General features: G+C 36.2%; 1 protein-coding gene across 1 annotated transcript in view; it reads left to right on the top strand.

Annotated features, from left to right (window-relative positions):
* SPTA1 (spectrin alpha, erythrocytic 1) overlaps positions 1-17,854 on the top strand; it is a 75,562-nt gene that overhangs the window by 41,576 nt on the left and 16,132 nt on the right. Inside the window, exons 32-42 of the mRNA XM_050779975.1 lie at positions 176-338; positions 592-723; positions 1,242-1,379; positions 1,563-1,667; positions 2,997-3,205; positions 4,346-4,466; positions 5,074-5,195; positions 6,422-6,554; positions 15,164-15,262; positions 15,952-16,120; positions 16,738-16,814. Coding sequence (XP_050635932.1) covers positions 176-338; positions 592-723; positions 1,242-1,379; positions 1,563-1,667; positions 2,997-3,205; positions 4,346-4,466; positions 5,074-5,195; positions 6,422-6,554; positions 15,164-15,262; positions 15,952-16,120; positions 16,738-16,814 — 1,468 coding nt within the window. The remainder of the gene's footprint in view (positions 1-175; positions 339-591; positions 724-1,241; positions 1,380-1,562; positions 1,668-2,996; positions 3,206-4,345; positions 4,467-5,073; positions 5,196-6,421; positions 6,555-15,163; positions 15,263-15,951; positions 16,121-16,737; positions 16,815-17,854) is intronic.

Here is a 17,854-nt window from a genome sequence, read left to right as displayed (position 1 = left end):
ACATGAAAGATACCTTAGAAATTAACTGGCTTTACCACTGCATTTTATATCTGAAAATAATAAGACTGTGTGAGAAGAAAAGAGGCATGTTGGCAAATGGGAAGATTTATGGATATGGCATCAGAGCATGGGAAGGGTGGAGGAGGGCATAGAGTGATTTGGCTCCATCCTCTAGATGGAAGGCTCTCAAAGCACAACTGATTGCTGAGCAGACAAAGCTTGGAGACCAAGCCGACCTAAAACAATTCTACCGTGATCTTGAGGAGCTGGAAGAATGGATCAGTGAGATGCTGCCCACAGCCTGTGATGAATCCTACAAAGACCCCACTAACATTCAGGCAAGTTCAAAATAGGAACCTTGGAAAATTTCACCATTCTGAGCTTTTTGGCTTGATACTTTAACACTTTCTGACTGTTGAGGTTACCATGCCTGCTCTCAGAGACTTCAGAGTCTGATTTGGAGCAGGTTCCTCAGAAGTCACCATCACCTCAGTTGTGATAGAAATATTAGCCCCTCCTTTTAAATATAATTTACCTTATCTTGTCTCCATAAATAAAAATATAATATAATTTCTGTTTGTTTCCCTTCAGAGGAAATACCTGAAGCACCAGGCCTTTGCAAATGAAGTCTATGGTCGAGCTGATCAGGTGGATGCCACCATCAACCTGGGGCGCTCCCTGATTGAGCGTAGCACGTGTGATTGTGATGAAGAGGCCATGAAGGTAAAGCTCAGGATGAGTTTTGGCTACAAAGGCACGTGAGGAGGAATCATTTACTCTTTCAATGTTCCATGAGTAGAGATATAAAATATGTTCTGTGACCGTATCACAGAAGAACAATCTTCCCTCTGATTGTTGCACAAAGGAGAAAAGGAGTGATGCCCAGACCTTGTCACTCCCATCATACTCAGTACCTGGAACTCTAAGAAAGCTCTAGGCTTAATTCCAAAGTCTTATCATGCTTGTTTTACATTTTCTATCCCTTCTGCCAATAGTTTTTTGGCATTTGTGTGTCAATCTCTTTACTCAACACAGGACCCTTTTTTTGAACTTTCTGCTTTGTCCAACAACTCCTATTGTTGTCCCAGATTAAGTATAACTGGTTTGAAATGTATGATATTCAAGTATCAGCAAATTTTGGCTAGTTCCTGCCTTCACAACCTTCCTACATTATTCTCTCAAGTAGTCACAAGGCCCAGGATCCTAAAGATTGTAATGACTCCTCACTGTCCTTGGGTTAGGAGCAACTGGAACAGCTGAAGGAACATTGGGATTATCTGCTTGAGAAAACAACTGACAAAGGGCAGAAGCTCAATGAGGCCAGTCGTCAACAGAGGTTCAACACAAGCATCCAGGACTTTGAGTTCTGGCTCTCAGAGGTAATTGCACCTGGAAACAGCAGAGACAAAAGAGTTTAACACATACTTGTCAGACAAATGAATATCTACATGGGCAATTTCCTTGACTTTTCCTGGGAAAAGTTGAGAGACATAGCTGCTGATCTTATTTTCCTTAAAGGCAGTTTCACCTGGCAGCTTTATTGCTTATTTCTCTATTTCCAGGCAGAGACATTGCTGGCCATGAAAGATCAGGCCAGGGACTTGGCTTCAGCAGGAAACCTACTCAAGAAACATCAGCTATTGGAGACAGAGATGTTGGCTCGAGAGGTAAGTAGTGCTGGCATACCATTCCTCTGGGCAGAATAGAAATATTTCTGGCTTTTCTCCCTCCCATCTTAGGAGACCATTTGAAAACACAGCCTTGCAAAATTGTTCTTAGTGTTCTCAACCAGCAGTCATTTTAACTAGGTAAAATTAATGGGCTGTGAAGCCATTAAAACTGTCACTGATAATCAATTATCACTAAACTATAGACTCTAAGATTCCAGAAAGTGGACCCTAAAAACTATCTTTTTTATCTTTTAGTGATGCATACATATAAGCCAATTATCTTTCAAGCTATATATTTGATCTGCTCTTCGAAAGAAAGTAGAAGTTTATAGAATTACAAACAAAAAATCAAACGGGGGCATGTGAAATGAAGTTGAACTACACAGGCACTCTGGAAATCCTGTCAAGGATTCCAGTTGCATCCTAATAGCAACCAAAAATTTGTCCTGAGAGCAGTGATAAAAATGCTGAAAGTTGTTAATTTTATACTAAAGAATTTTATAATTATCAGTTTTACTTGATAATACAGATACAGAAAAGGAAGGAGGTCAAAGGCCTTGGGACTTGGTGATGTTTCCTATGACATCACTAGGGGGCTGGGTTAGAATAGGAGTAGACGCAGAAGAGATAGGTGTGTTCAATGGGCAGCTAAGAATGTTGCCCATAGAGTAGCTCTTGCTGAATATTGAATCAATCAATCTGTGGCCGCCAAAGTTGGTACTGTCAAATAAATCAATCTGTGGCTGTCAAAGTCAGTATAAGACAGTCTTGTATGGGAACAAATGATTGCCTGCAAAGATTTTCCTTCTTTTTTTTTTTTTTGGTACCAGTTCAAGCAATTCTCCTGCCTCAGCCTCCCGAGTAGCAGGGATTACAGGCATGCGCCAGCATGCTCAGCTAATTTTTGTATTTTTAGTAGGGACAGGGTTTCACCATGTTGGCCATGCTGGTCTTGAACTCCTGATCTGTTGATCCACCTGCCTTGGCCTCCCAAAGTGCTGGGATTACAGCCATGAGCCACCGCACACAGCCAATTTTCTTTTTTAGTTGGGGAGAGAAGACAAATACTGAAAACATCAGAAGGAGAAACAGGACACAGGCTAAATATACAGTTTGAGTAATGTAGTAATGCTAACTCTATTGCTCCCACATATGGTCCTTCTCCAACCTGAACATATGCTAACATGTATAACACATAATCAAATTCCATATCTTTAAAAGCTATCCATTTGGCCCAATCTTTGAGCCAGACCAGCTATTGTTAAATTGTGGGATCTGAGTAATGCCTGTACTATACTATTCACTGAGTATCCCGAGACTTTCTAGGATGCGCTCAAGGACCTGAATACATTGGCTGAAGATTTGCTCTCCAGTGGGACTTTCAACGTTGATCAGATTATGGAGAAAAAAGACAGTGTCAACGAGCGTTTCCTGAATGTCCAAGACTTGGCAGCTGCACACCATGAAAAACTGAAAGAGGCCTATGCCTTGTTCCAGTTCTTCCAGGATCTAGATGATGAGGAATCCTGGATAGAGTATGTGCCACCAGCTCAAAATGTGTGGATAATCCAAACAAGTAGATAATCCACCAAACTTGTTCCAATTTATGCTGAAATGAAATGTGTAATTGTTTCTTGAAGATAGTATTACTTCATGTTTGCCTCAGCTTAAAGTTAACATTGGTTTTATTTTTCCCAAATTCCCCTACTGGATGCAAGCCAGAGAAAGACAGGTGTGGAGGAAGTGAGGAGCAGTTAACATACTTGACAGGAACAAAACTAAGAAGCCATCTGCATTTGCTCTGTAGTTCGTAGAATGATGTACAATACTCACAGAGACACCTGGGCATTTACACAGCTGATCAGATCCTTGTCATTCTATATCCAGTATATCTTATATGATGCTGAGTTGGACACCCAAAAGAGAATATTACAAAGTATCTGCCATGATTTCATTACTCATCCTATTTTTGTTGTAAAATATGATGGGAAAATATTAGCAAATCACAATATTTTGCCTACTTCCAATTTAACGTGCCTCATCATGCTTCTCTTCTACAAAGCTGCTAATTCTTATGAGTAATCAATAAATTAGAGGGAAGCACAGTGCATAGGGCAACAAACAACATGTTTTCAAATCATTTTTGGATAAGACCATAAGATAGAATAATCTTGTCCATGTAGTCTTCGACTGTGCTTCATGGTGACGCTCAAACATTTTATACTTGGAAGCATCCCAACTGCCATGACTCCTATGAAATCAGCTCTTTATACGCATTCTAGCTGAATTTATTATTGACATTAATAAATGAAAATAACAAAATCCATGGAGGTCATTTATAACTTTCACATTTTTCTGAAATAGGAAACATTAGTGTATATTCTTGAGCAAACAACAGAGGATACACAGGTGGACAGGCAAAGGGACTAATGGAAAGACTGTTACAGTTGTGCCTATTGGTGGAGATCAATATATTACTTTAATTTGTATTGGCTAAGTCAGAAGTTTTGCTGCAAGCCTCTTCCACTAATTATATTTTCAGTCATTGGCAACAGGGTATTACAGAATTTACAACCACCCTCACCACCAGTCACACACACTCTTAGAAAGCTATTGCTGTAGGATGACCTTGGATGTCTAGACTCCAAACTTTCTGTTTTCTTCCTTGATTTTAGGGAGAAGTTGTTACGAGTGAGCTCCCAGGACTACGGGAGAGATCTTCAGGGTGTTCAGAACTTGCTGAAGAAGCACAGACGCCTAGAAGGGGAGCTGGTAGCACATGAGCCTGCCATCCAGGTAGGAATAGAATACCAGACCTGAAAATATAGAAATCATCTTATAGCAACCTGTCATGTTACAGATAAATAAGAGGGTGCTATAAAATGTGAAAGTAGGATGTCAAGGTCAGAGAGAATTAGTCAAAGAGTTTACAAATATTCTTTTCTCTTCCACCTTTAGTCTCCTATAAGTAGAAGAGTTCTGAACAAGAACCTATGCTCTTCCCTGGAAGGAGCACTTCTAACACTCTTGGGAAGTGATTGACAATTGGGAGCAGATTGGGACATCTGGGAAAACTATACTTGAGCCAACTGAGAAGAAGGCAACTCTGGGTCTGACTTGGCAGCAGGATCACTCTGTGACCATGAATAGACCAAAAAGCAGATTATGAAGAGTAGCCTAGTGCAAGTACTGATATATTTGCTAAAATACTTGGGAATGTTTAGCATAGTAAATCTTGTTGCAGTTTTCATCATTCTCCCTGGACTTTCAGGACCCTCACAAAGTCCTGTGGAGTTTATAAATAATCTGGAGGGCAGGATGGGCTAGATACTTTGATAAGGGACTATGGCTAAATGGGGAGAGATTGTGAGGTAATGGAACATGAATCGGAGTTGTTCTTCAGAATGTGCTGGATATGGCAGAGAAGCTGAAAGACAAGGCTGCTGTGGGGGAAGAGGAGATCCAGTTGCGGCTGGCTCAGTTTGTTGAACATTGGGAGAAGCTCAAAGAGTTGGCCAAGGCCCGGTGAGTGGGATATAGAAGGCCCAGTTCGCTTCCTGGATTTTGGATGTTGGGAGGATACTTACATGCCCGTTCAGCATTGTCTGCTCTCCCCAACTACCCATCTATCTCAAGTCCTTTCTCAAATGCCAAGTCTACCACAAAACTTTCCTCCATATACCCCAGGCAATATGATCACTGCCTCTGTTCTAAATCTACCTCTCCTTCTGCATTTACATGCAGCCGTCTTTTACTATTGTTTTCCTACATGTGTTATCCTTCATATCAGGTTACTAGCCACACATCTGTTTTGCTTTATCTCCCAGTTTTCATATTATATGCAGCCCTTAGTAATGTAAGGATGAAGAATTATTTTCCCCTATAGCCATATAGCCAATTTGAACCACATATACAATGTATTAGTCCGTTCTCACATTGATGTAAAGAACTACCTGAGACAGGGCAATTTATGAAGAAAAGAGGTTTAATCCACTCACAGTTTCATAGGCTGTATAGGAAGCATGATTGGGAGGCCTCGGGAAACTTAGTCATGGCAGAAGGCAAAGTGGAAAGAAGCACATCCTACCAAGGCAGAGTAGGGAGTGTGCATGGGCGTGGGGAGTGCTAAACACTTTTAAACCATCAGATCTTGCAAGAACTCATTCGCTATCATGAAAATGGCAAGGAGGAAATCTGCCCCCATGATCCAATCACCTCCCACCAGGCCCCTCCACTGACACATAGGGATTACAGTTCAAGATGAGATTTGGGTGGCGAAACGGAGTCAAACCACATCACACATATAGCCAAATATAACAAATGCTGTCTGTAATTCCATTTTTCCTGGGGGGCTAAAAGGGAGATTCTGGCACTTTGTGGTGCCTTCATCATATACGAAAGAAGGCAGTGCTCAGAGTAGAAAGAGACATTGTGTCACTGCTGATATTCTCCAACACTGAAGTCATCATTTCCCTTTTTTGGCTAGGGTGGGTTTCCTCCCTCCAACAAAGTTTCTTAGACAGTAGAAGGTGCCACAAAATGAACTTCTAGGGAAGGAGTCTCCTCCATTTCACAGCAGATCTTCACCACTGACTAGTAGGCACATATCATATTGCGCTGAGGCCCAGTTCAACTGTGGCTGCCTTGTGAGAATAAGCTGGTCTGCCTGAATGAGATTGTGCCACCCCACTGTACTCCCACTGCTTACCAGTTTGTTCTTATCCTCACTGGGGCTTGTCACCTTGTTATAGAGGACTTCAGTTAGAAGAATCCCTTGAATACTTGCAATTCATGCAGAATGCTGAGGAAGAGGAAGCTTGGATCAATGAAAAGAATGCTATGGCTGTCCAAGGAGATTCTGGAGATACATTAGCTGCTACTCAGGTGAGGAACAGGAAGAATGAATCAATTTTCTTCTCTTCAATTTGGTTATTTTCTTGGGTAGTCAGTGTTTTTACCTTTAATATTAGGACATTTTCCTGGTGAAAGAAGATGAAGGAAATATTAATAATCCTGACAGTATTAAATACAAAAAATTAAAGTCCAAGCATGTAGGTGACTTGCCCAAGATTAAGGAATCAATCAGGTGTGAAGGCAGAACTCACATCTTAATTCCATAATCTATGATCTGTCTATGAGTCAAAGAAATAATGGTTAAAGACCTTTCCTTACAAGTCAGATTCCTTGTAGATTATAGCTTTTTTAAGGATTCCCTTAAATTTTCATGTTAAATTGATTTGGAAAAAAATCTTCTTATGTCTGGACATTGGCTGCAGTTTCAAAAAAATGTAATTTTAGGAAGAAGGTCTTACTGGAAAAAATAGTTCCACAATTTATAGACATCCTTTTAAATGCAGGATTGGGTTTCTCTATAAAGAAATGAACAAGTAATCAGTGTGATCTTGAGTTGATGTAAATTCTGACAGCTTTTGAGAGTGATTACAAACAATAATGTATTAGGAGTTTGGAAACTATGCCTAGTAACCCTAAAAATTGGGAATTTACCAAGAACTCTTTGTAGAGATTAATTCACTTTAATGTGATGACAGAAGGAAAGGCTTAGATTTGCAAAAGATAGCTTAAACCTATACAACATATAATTCAAATTATCAGCTCCTCTTATTTGTAAGTCTTTTGGATCATGTGTGTGCACCCCACTGCACACGTTCAAGCATTTTAAGGCTTCCTATCAAATGCTTTCAAAGGCGTCCCTTTCTTTAAAACAGAACTTTTTTTTTGTTTGTTTCGTTTTGTTTTGTTTTTGAGATGGAGTCTTGCTCTGTCTCCCAGCCTGGAGTGCAGTGGTGCTATCTCAGCTCACTGCAAGCTCTGCCTCCCAGGTTCACGCCATTCTCCTGCCTCAGCCTCCCAAGTAGCTGGGACTACAGGTGCCTATGCCAGGCTAATTTTTTTGTATTTTTATTGGAGAAGGGGTTTCACCATGTTATCCAGGATGGTTTCGATCTCCTGACCTCATGATTCACCCACCTCGGCCTTCCAAAGTGCTGGGATTACAGGCATTAAAACAGAACTTTTTATTTTGAGAATTATAGATTCACATGCAGTTATAAGAAATAATACAGACAGAATCTCTTGTCCTTTACCAAGTTTTCTCTAATGGAAACATCCAGAAAAGCAGTATATCATAAATGGGATATTGACATTGTCAAGATTCAGTTAAGATTCAGAAGACTACCATCATTACAAGGATCGCTGATGTTGCTTTTTTATAGCCACCTCCTCTTCCTGCCTCTTTAAACTGTGGCAACCACGAGTCTGTTCTACATTTCTATGAGTTTGTCATTTCCATGCTGCTATACAAATGAACTCATATAGTATGATGTAACTTTTGAAGATCGACCTTTTCACTCAGCACCATACTCTGGTGATTAATTTTGGTTATTGTGTGTAACAATAGTTCATTCCTTCTTATTGCTGAGCAGTGTCATGGTAAAAGTATATCACAGTTGAACCACTCACCTGGTGAGGGGTGTCTGGACTGTTTCTACTTTTGATGACTGTGAGAAAAGCCACTATAAATATTCATGCACAGATTTTAATGCAAACATAAGTCTATTTCTCTGGGATAAATGTACAGAACCCCAATCACTTAACCATATGGTAACTGCCTATTTAGTTTTGGACCAAAAAAAAAAAAAAAAAAAAAAAAAAGCCAATTTGCTTTCCTGTTTGTATGGCTATAACATTTTACATTCTTAACAACAATGCATAAATGATGTACTTTCTCTATATCCCTGCTAGCATTCTGTGTTGTCACTACTTTTATTTTAGCCATTCAAATAGATATATAATGATATCTCATTGTAGTTTGTATGTGCATTCCTTAATGGATAATGATATTTTACATGTTTGTCATGTGTTTATTTGAAATCTGTATATTTTCTTCAATGAAATGTCTTTGTCCACTTTCTAATTGAATTGTTTGTTTATTTTGATTTGCTTTACTGTGACAAGAACACTGAACATGAGATCTACTCTCTTAATACATTTATACGTGTATAACATATTATTGTTGACTGTAAGTACAATGTTGTAGGCTGTATAGAAACATTCTCAAGTGTTTTCATCTTGCTTGACAATGTCAGTATCCTATTTATGGTGAAACTCTTTCTCTACTAAAAATATATTATGCCTTATGATTAGTAAAACTTCAATTTTTTTCTCAGCCTCTGGTAATTAGCATTCCACTCTTTGATTTTATAAATTTGTCTACCTCATATAGGTGGAATCACGTAGCACGTGTCTTTCTATAATTGGCTTATTTTGCTTAGCGTAATGTCCTCAAGGTTCATCTATGTTGTCATATATTGCATAACTTTCTTATTTTTTAACACTAAATGGTATTTTGTTGTATGAATATGCCACATTTTTTTCATCCATTCATCTGTTGATGGACATTTAGGTTGTGTCCATATCTTGGCTATTGTTAATAATGCTGCAATGAACATAAGCATGCTAATATCTTATTGAAATCATTATTTCATTATCCTTTTGGATAAATATCCAGAAATAGAATTGCTGGACCATAGGTAGTTTTATTTTAAATGTTTTGAAGAATATTCATATTGTTTTCCATAACAGCTGTGCCGTTTTGCATTCCCACTAACATTGTGAAAGGGTTTCAATTTCTACATATCCTCACTAACACTGGTCTTTTATTTTTTTGTTAATAGCCATCCCGACAGGTGTGAAGTGATATCTCATTGTGGTTTACTTTGCATTTTCCTAATGGTTAATAATGTGAAGCATCTTTTCATATACCTGAGGGGCATTTACATGCCTTTTTAGGGAAATTTCTATCAAACTTCTTAGCTCATTTTTATTATTTTTCAATTTATTTCTTTCAATAGTTTTTTTTAGGTACAGGTGGTTTTGGTTATATGGATAAGTTCTTTAGTGGTGATATCTAAATTTCTGGTACACCTATCACTCGAGTAGTGTACACTATATCCAATATGTAGTCTTTTATCCCTGACCCATTTCCCACCCTTTCCCTCAATTTCTCTAAGTCCATTATATCATTTTAATGCCTTTTCATCCTCATAGCTTAGCTCCTATTTATAAGTGAGAACATAAGACATTTGCTTTTCCATTCCTGAGTTACTTCACTTAGAGTGGCCCCCCAACTCCATCCAGGTCACTGTAAACACTATTATTTTGCTTCGTTTCATGGCTGAGTACTATTCCATGATATATATATTACCACATTTTCTTTATCCACTCATTAATTGGGCAATAAGTTGGTTGGTTGAGTATTTTTGTAATTGCGAATTGTACTGCTATAAACACAAGTATGCATGTGTCTTTTTCATAAATGACTTGTTTTCCTTTGGGTAGGTACCCAGTAGTGGGATTGCTTAATTGAATGGTAGTTCTACTTTTAGTTATTTAAGGAATGTCCATACTGTTTTCTACAGTGGTTGTGCTAGCTTACATTTTCACCAGCAGTGTGAGAGTGTTCCCTGTTTACCACATCCACACCAGCATCTATTATTTTTTGACTTTTTATTATGGCCATTATTTCAGGAGTAAGGTGATATCCTATTGTGGTTTTAATTTGCATGTCTCTGATAATTAGTGATATTGAACATTTTTTTCATGTTTGTTTTTAGCCCAATTTTAAAATCAAGTTAGTAGGGATTTTTTACTTTTATTTTTATTTTTTATTTACTTTTTAGTATTGTGTTATATTCATTCCTTATGTATTTTAGAGATTAGCCCCTTATTAGAAAAGACATTTATAAGTATTAACTCTCATTCTGTGGGTTGCTTTTCCACTCTGTTGATTGTTTCCTTTGCTGTGCAGAAGTTTTAGCTTTATATACTCCCACTTGTTTATTTTTTCTTTTTGTTGCCTGTGCTTTTAGTGTCATATCTATGTAATTATTGCCAACACCAATATCGTGAAGATTTCACCCTATGTTTTCTTTCAGGAGTTCTACAGTTTCAAGACTTACATTTAAGTCTTTAAACAATTTTGAGTTGATTCTTGGTTATGGTATAAGGGTCTTACTTCATTATTCTGCAAGTGTAAAGCAGTTTTCCCAGGACTGTTTGTTAAAGAAGCTGTCTATTCTCCATTGTATATTTTTAGCACCTTTATCAAAGACCAGTTAACTACATATACATGGGTTTATTTCTGGACTCTCTATTCTGTTTCATTCATCTATGTCTGTTTTTATGCCAGTACCATACTCTTAATTATTGTAGCTTTTTAATGCATTTTAAAGTCAGGAAGTGTGATTCCTTCAGCTTTGTTCTTCTTTGTCAAGATTGATTTGACTATTTGTGGCCTTGTCTGATTCCATATAAATTTTACTGATTTTTCTATTTCTGTAAAAAGTGTCATTGGGAATTTAATAGGGATTTCATTGACTTTGTACATCACTTTGGGTAGTATTCACATTTTTTAACAATATTAAATCTTCTAATCCATGAACACAGAAAGTTTTTCCATTTGTTTGTGGCTTCTTTAATTTATTTTATCAATGTTTTATAGTTTTCAGTGTATGAGCTTTTCACCTCCTTGGTTACATTTATTTTTATATATTTTATTCTTTTTGATGTGATTGTGAAAGAAATTATTTTCTTAATTTCTTTTTCAGATAGTTGATTGTTTACAACTTCTAAACAGACTTTTATGTTTTGAGTTTTATTCTGTAACTTTGCTGATTGGTTTACTAGTTCTAACAGTTTTTTATGGAGTGTTCAGAGTCGTCTGTATTTAAGATTATGTAACTTGCAAACAAAGACAATTTTACTTCTTCCTTTCTTATTTAGATGCCTTTCACTAGGACTTCCAGTACTGTGTTGAATAGAAATAGTGAGAGTGAGTATCTTTGCCTTGTTCATAAACTTAAAGGGAAAGCTTTTAGTTTCACCATTAAATATGATTTTTTTTTTTTTAGACAACAGACATTTATTATCTCATAGTTTCCCTAGGTCAGGAGTACAAAAACAGCTTAGCTAGTTACTATGCTTAGGGTTTCACGATGTTGCTATCATGGTGTTGATTGGGCTGCATTACAATCTGGGGTTTCAACTGAGGAAGAATCCATTTCCAAGCTGACTCAAATTGCTATCAGAATTTATTTTTGTGGCTGTGGTACTAAGGGCTTCAGGTTCTTCCTGGCTGTTGGCTGGAGGCTTCCCTGATATTCTAGAGCTCACAACTCCTAGAGGCAATCCATTATTTATTGAGACCTCTTGCAGTCTCTTGCCACATGAGCTTTCCCAGTGTGGCCATTTGCTTCATTAAGCCAGAAAGGAGAGCCACTAGAGTTAGTCTGGTAGCAAGATGAAGTCTTATGTGGCATAACAAAGAATAACATAACATAACATAATATAACATAACAAACGAGTGAAATCCCATCATATTTGTCATATTCTATTAGTTATAAATAAGTCACAGGTCCTGTCCACACTCTGGGGGAGGGTATTTTACAAGGACTGAACAGCAAGGGGTAGGTACCATGGGGGCTTCTCCAGTGTCTTTCTGTCACAAGACAGTTCCCAGAAACAATAGCACTGTACTTCCTCTATAACCCATTGGCTAGAGCTGAGCCGTACCTTGTTGGAAAATGTAGTCGTTCTTTCTGCATGGTTATGTGTCTGTTACAGATGCTTTTATTGTAGTGGAAAGGGAGACTAAATATTGAAAGACAACTAGCAGACTGCCTTTCAATCAGAGATCTTGCAAGCAGAAATTTTGTAACAATTAGGTGAGATGAACACAACAGCACCTGGCAATCTCAGAGGTGGTCAAAAGATGTCCTATGATTATAGCTACTAAATTTATTACTATATTTAGTATTATTAATAGAATAGAAACTAAATTTCCTTTAAAAAGAGAAGGGTTTGAATAGAAAATTATGTTCACTTCATTTTTACACTAAAATGTAAGTCTTAGGTAACTCAATTGTATCTTATAGTTAATACTTTTATTCTTACAAACATGACCAATCTGATAATCCTGTATTTTTAAAAATATCACTTACCTACATATCTCTCTGCAAATTTCATAGCATTTTCTCACGTTGTATTCTCAATTCATTCCTCTGAAGGGTCCATTGTTCTCATTTACTAGGTGAGGTGAAGCAATCAGCCCAAAGTTAAGTTAAGTAACTGGCAGTGGCATAACCAGAGCTGGGTCCCAGGTCATGCAGCTCTACACAGATTCCACTAAAGTATATTGTCAAGAAATTGATTTCATTGAGGAACAAAAATGTGAATATATTAAGCATTTGGACAAATATTTGATGTTGGTCACACTCCAGAAATATGGCAATATCCAGATAATTGATGACTTTCCATTTCGTCTCTCTCTGCTTGCTGTGCTTAATGTAGTCCCAACAAAAAAAAAACAAAAACAAAAACAAAAAAAAAAACTGTTGCCCCCCTAGGATAGATAGGTATAAATAAAAAATAATTCTCTTACCACCCCAAATCCTTTAACCCAGTTTACATTTGTTTTCTTCTGCTGTAAGTACAAAGCTATTACAAGTTTTAGAACTCTAGAGCATCTCTGCTAACCTTATAACCCTACCCTGATCAACAATAGAATCTGAATTCATAATTTATATATAATAAAGTCTAAATGTGGGCTTTTCATACATGTGCTTTATCACTTCGAAGTAATATCCTTCTGTTCTTCGTTTGTTGATGGTTTTTATCATGGAAGAGTGCTGAATTCTGTCCATTTTTTTTTTGGAATCTGTTGAGATGATTATTTGGTTCTATCTTTTATTGTGTCAATGTGTTGTATCACATTTATTGATCTGCATATGTTGGACCATCCTTGCATCCCAGGGATAAATTTTTCTTGTTTGTGGTATATAATCATTTTAATGTGCTGCTGGATTCAATATGCTAGTATTTTGTTGAGGAGTTTTGCATCTATATTCAATAAGGATATTAAGGATATTAGCCCCTCTCTATATATTCAGATAGATAGATAGATAGATAGATAGATAGATAGAGATATAGTTTGTCTCTCTTGATAGATAAACATATGTATCTATCTATCTATCTATCTATCTATCTATCTATCTATCTATCTGTCTATCTATCTGTCTATCTATCTATCAAGAGAATTATTGCCTGGCTTTAGTATCAGGGTAATGCTGACTTTGTGAAGGTGTTTAGAAATGTTCCCTCTTCATAAATTTTTTGAAACAGTTTGAGAAGAATTGGTATTAATTATTTAAATGTTTGATTTAATTCATCAGTGAAGCCGTCTGGTCTTGGGATTTTCTTTGTTGAGAGATTTATTTCTTATTCAGTCTCCATAGTAGTTATAGGTCTGTTTGGACTTTCTTCATGATTTAGTCTTGGTTAGTTGTCTGTTTCTAGGAATTTATCTATTTTCTCTAGATATTCTAGTTTATTGGCATATAATTGTAACCATTTCTTGTGATCTCTTTTATTTCTTTGAAATCAGTTCTAATGTTTCTTCTTTTGTTTTTGCGTTTATTATTTGAAAATAGAAGGTGAAGATGTTGAAGAGACTTTACTTCATGCAGTATACATATATAAAAACATGATTCATTCAGGCATTCACTCGTACAAAGTCAATCACCTTTCCAATATTCATTACAGTTTCTTCAAAAACTGAAATGTAATACAATCATAATATATAATGTAGTCCATCTTGCTTTACAATGAGTAACCATCTTATTTTAGTGCCTCAACACAATGAACTGATAGTTCTTTTATTTTCAAAAGGGATTTTGAAAAAGTATAATAGTCATAGAAATTCTGTTTCTTCCTTTAGCCTGAGTTACTATGTTGCATAGTAAAAAAAAATTGACAGAGTGCTGTTATGATGAGAGGGAGGTGAAGGTAGTAGTGGGAGCAGTGGCAGTGGTGGGTGGTCCTGGTGGTGGTGATTATGGGTTTATTTAGATATTTCTCTGGAAAGTACAACAGAAGACAAAGTACCACTCTTCGTGCTTCAGCCACACTTCCCTTTTCATTCTGCCAGCTACACAGACATCATGTTTCCAGAAAGCAGTCAGAGAACTTTTGGAGTAATAGTCAATGGCAGCTCCATGTTCCCCTTGACTTCTCTCTAGGATCAGGGATTAGTTTAGGATGTTCTTTCTACTAATTTTTTTTCTGCTAGACACATTGTTTCACTGAATTAGATAAATCTCAATATGGAGGAATCTTTATATATGACCTCAGTCAAAACCTTTATTCCAAAATCAAAATAAGATTACAGTCATGTAATAAGTTAGAAAGAGTGTCACTTGTATATCTTTGACTCTTTTTTCCAGTAAGTTGCACTCATTGACAAGTGAGAGTTTGAGAAAGCAATTGAGTATAGTTGTTCCAGAAAAAGTGGGCATTCACCTAGTCTGCCAATGTCATTGAATCAACCCTAGGGAATAGTATCACAGAGAGTCTGAATATGAGTGAAAATAGATTTTCCAGCTTTGGATATCTTGATTCTTACTGACTCGTTTATGCAGAGCTTGCTAATGAAGCATGAAGCTTTGGAAAACGACTTTGCTGTCCATGAGACCCGAGTTCAAAATGTGTGTGCACAAGGAGAAGACATCCTAAATAAGGTGAGCTAGTTCAGGAATTCCAGCTCAAACTTCCATTCTCAAAAAGGGGCTGGCCCAAATATAGAAATGCTAAGATTATATGCAGAACTTTAACAATCTCTTCTAAATTGCCTTTTGTTGTTGGTGTGGTTAGCAAATAATTGTCTACTCAATTGCTGCAATTTTTTTTCAAATTCTTACACATACGTATTTCAGTTTTCCTTAAATCTTTTGTTGACATTTTGTTGTCCCATGCAGAACGTGGTGCTTATAAAAGTCTTATCACCATCTTTGGCCATAGAATATTGTAATAATTTGAAAAAATTGCTTTCTAAGCCTTGAGGAAAACAACACTGAAACCTCTTTTAAATTTGAGAATCGTTTCTTTGTTTAAATGTAGTTTTTAATAAATCCTCATTGATCTAACTGCTACAAAAAGACCATTAAACAGAGATGACTCCCTACCTCCTAGAAACTTACACTAACTAAGAAGGTCACACTTACACAGATAAACATGAGAAGATCATCCAAATGTTGGAATGGAAATGACCTTCTTGGACATGAATGAATAATAAAATAATTACACTAGACCAGAGGACTGTGGTTATATATTTGAAATGAGAGAGATGAGGGCTTTCTATTGGTACTAAAGGATTCACATTCCTAGCCCTGCACATTCATAAATATATTTGTCTCTCCCCTTCTCACAGGTGTTGCAGGAGGAAAGTCAGAACAAAGAGATTTCTTCCAAGATAGAGGCTCTGAATGAAAAGACCCCTTCTCTGGCCAAGGCAATAGCTGCTTGGAAGTTGCAATTGAAAGATGATTATGACTTTCAGGAATTCAACTGGAAGGCTGATGTGGTAGAGGCTTGGATAGGTATGATGTGTCAGGTCCAGGGTCGCTGGGTTTGAGAATTCCTAGTAAATCTCATGTATAGAATGGTCTCTGGGACTTTTACCGTATGAAAAGAGGTGTCTCCATCACTACTCATTCTTATCCTTTCTGGACAGAATTACACTCACATTTGTGCACACACACATACACACACATACACACACACACAAATTGAGAAAGAGATAGATATGATGATGCAGTAATTATGTACCATAATCCAGAGAACACGTTTTTGGGGAATGGGAGATTTTGTGTGTGATATTCAGAAAGGGAAAGCCATAGCAAAATGTTCTAAGAAATAATCTAAAATGTTTGTTTGATTTACTTACAATTCATATCTAATCTATGATTTTTCTCTCTTTTTTTTTTTTCTATGAAGTACTCAAAAACTCTCATGACTCTAGCTCTGTTTCATTAAGTTTTATCCTGCCTAAGTAGAAAAACGATCCACTGGTCCCACTGCTCACATATTCCAATGAATCATCAACTTTGAGAGTCAAGAAGCTTTCTTGTTGTGTACTGTAAATATTCCTTTTCTGCTTACCAGGACTCAAACAAGACCAAATGTCTTTCTCTTATTAATTATTTTTGCCTTTTAGCTGATAAGGAAACAAGCCTAAAGACCAATGGTAATGGTGCAGACCTTGGTGACTTCCTCACTCTCCTGGCAAAACAGGTGAGATTGATAGATGTTAGGTAAGCCTAAGACCTGTTTCACACAGAAGCTCATCCTCCATGATTATTTCTGAATTGTGGGATTTTATTGTCTGTAGCTTCTGTAAGATTTTCCCTTCTTAATATTTATAATTTCCTAATTATTATTTTTTTCTCTCTCTCTCATGAATCTTGCTACTAGATTTTCATCATTTTTGTTTTTTAGAGAACCTACATTCAGCTTTTTAATTTTTCTCTGGGCTTTTTTTGTGTGTGTATTCTATTCCATTAAAAGCTTTTTATATTATTATCTTTTTTTACTTTATTTGGGATTACTTTAATATTTTCTTTTAATTTCTTGAGATGTACAATTAGATTATCAAAATTTTAGCCTTTCATCTTTTCTAACATATCGATTTTAAATATATGTTTTTCCCAAAGCAAAGTTTTAGTCGCATTCTGCAAATTTTGTCATTTCTTTTATCATTCAGTTAATGTTTTTGAAATTTCTTATTTGGTTTATTCTATCATCTATTTATTATTTGGTAGCGTATTATTTAATTTCAAATATTTGGGACTTTTCTCATTATATTTTTGACATTTATATCTAGTTTAATTCCACTGTATTTTAAAAATATATTCTATATTTTTCAGAAACTTGATTTATATCTAGTAACAGTCTATTTTGTTGTATATTGTACGTACGTTTGAAAAGAATGTGTATTTTGCAGTGGTTTATATTACCAACTAGATTTTCATTTTTAATCATGTTGTTTAAATGCTTCATTATTTTTATAAATTTTGAGGATAGGCTAAAAGTTGTGTTGACATTTTGGACTGTGAAATCATCTTGATGAACTGATACTTTTAATTATAAAATCTTCCTCTTTATCTTGAATTACATTTCTTGATTTAAAGTCTACCTTTTCCAGATACCAGTATACTGCACCAACATTTTTTTTTTTTTTAGTATCTGCAGAAATATTTATTTCCACATTTTAGGGCTTTTTAAAACATTTTTGTCTCCATATTTTGTATGTATCTTTTGTAAATATTATATAG

The sequence above is a fragment of the Macaca thibetana genome, chromosome 1 (genome assembly GCF_024542745.1).
Source record: "Macaca thibetana thibetana isolate TM-01 chromosome 1, ASM2454274v1, whole genome shotgun sequence".
Lineage (NCBI taxonomy): Eukaryota > Metazoa > Chordata > Mammalia > Primates > Cercopithecidae > Macaca > Macaca thibetana.
This window is presented reverse-complemented; position numbering and strand designations above follow the sequence as displayed.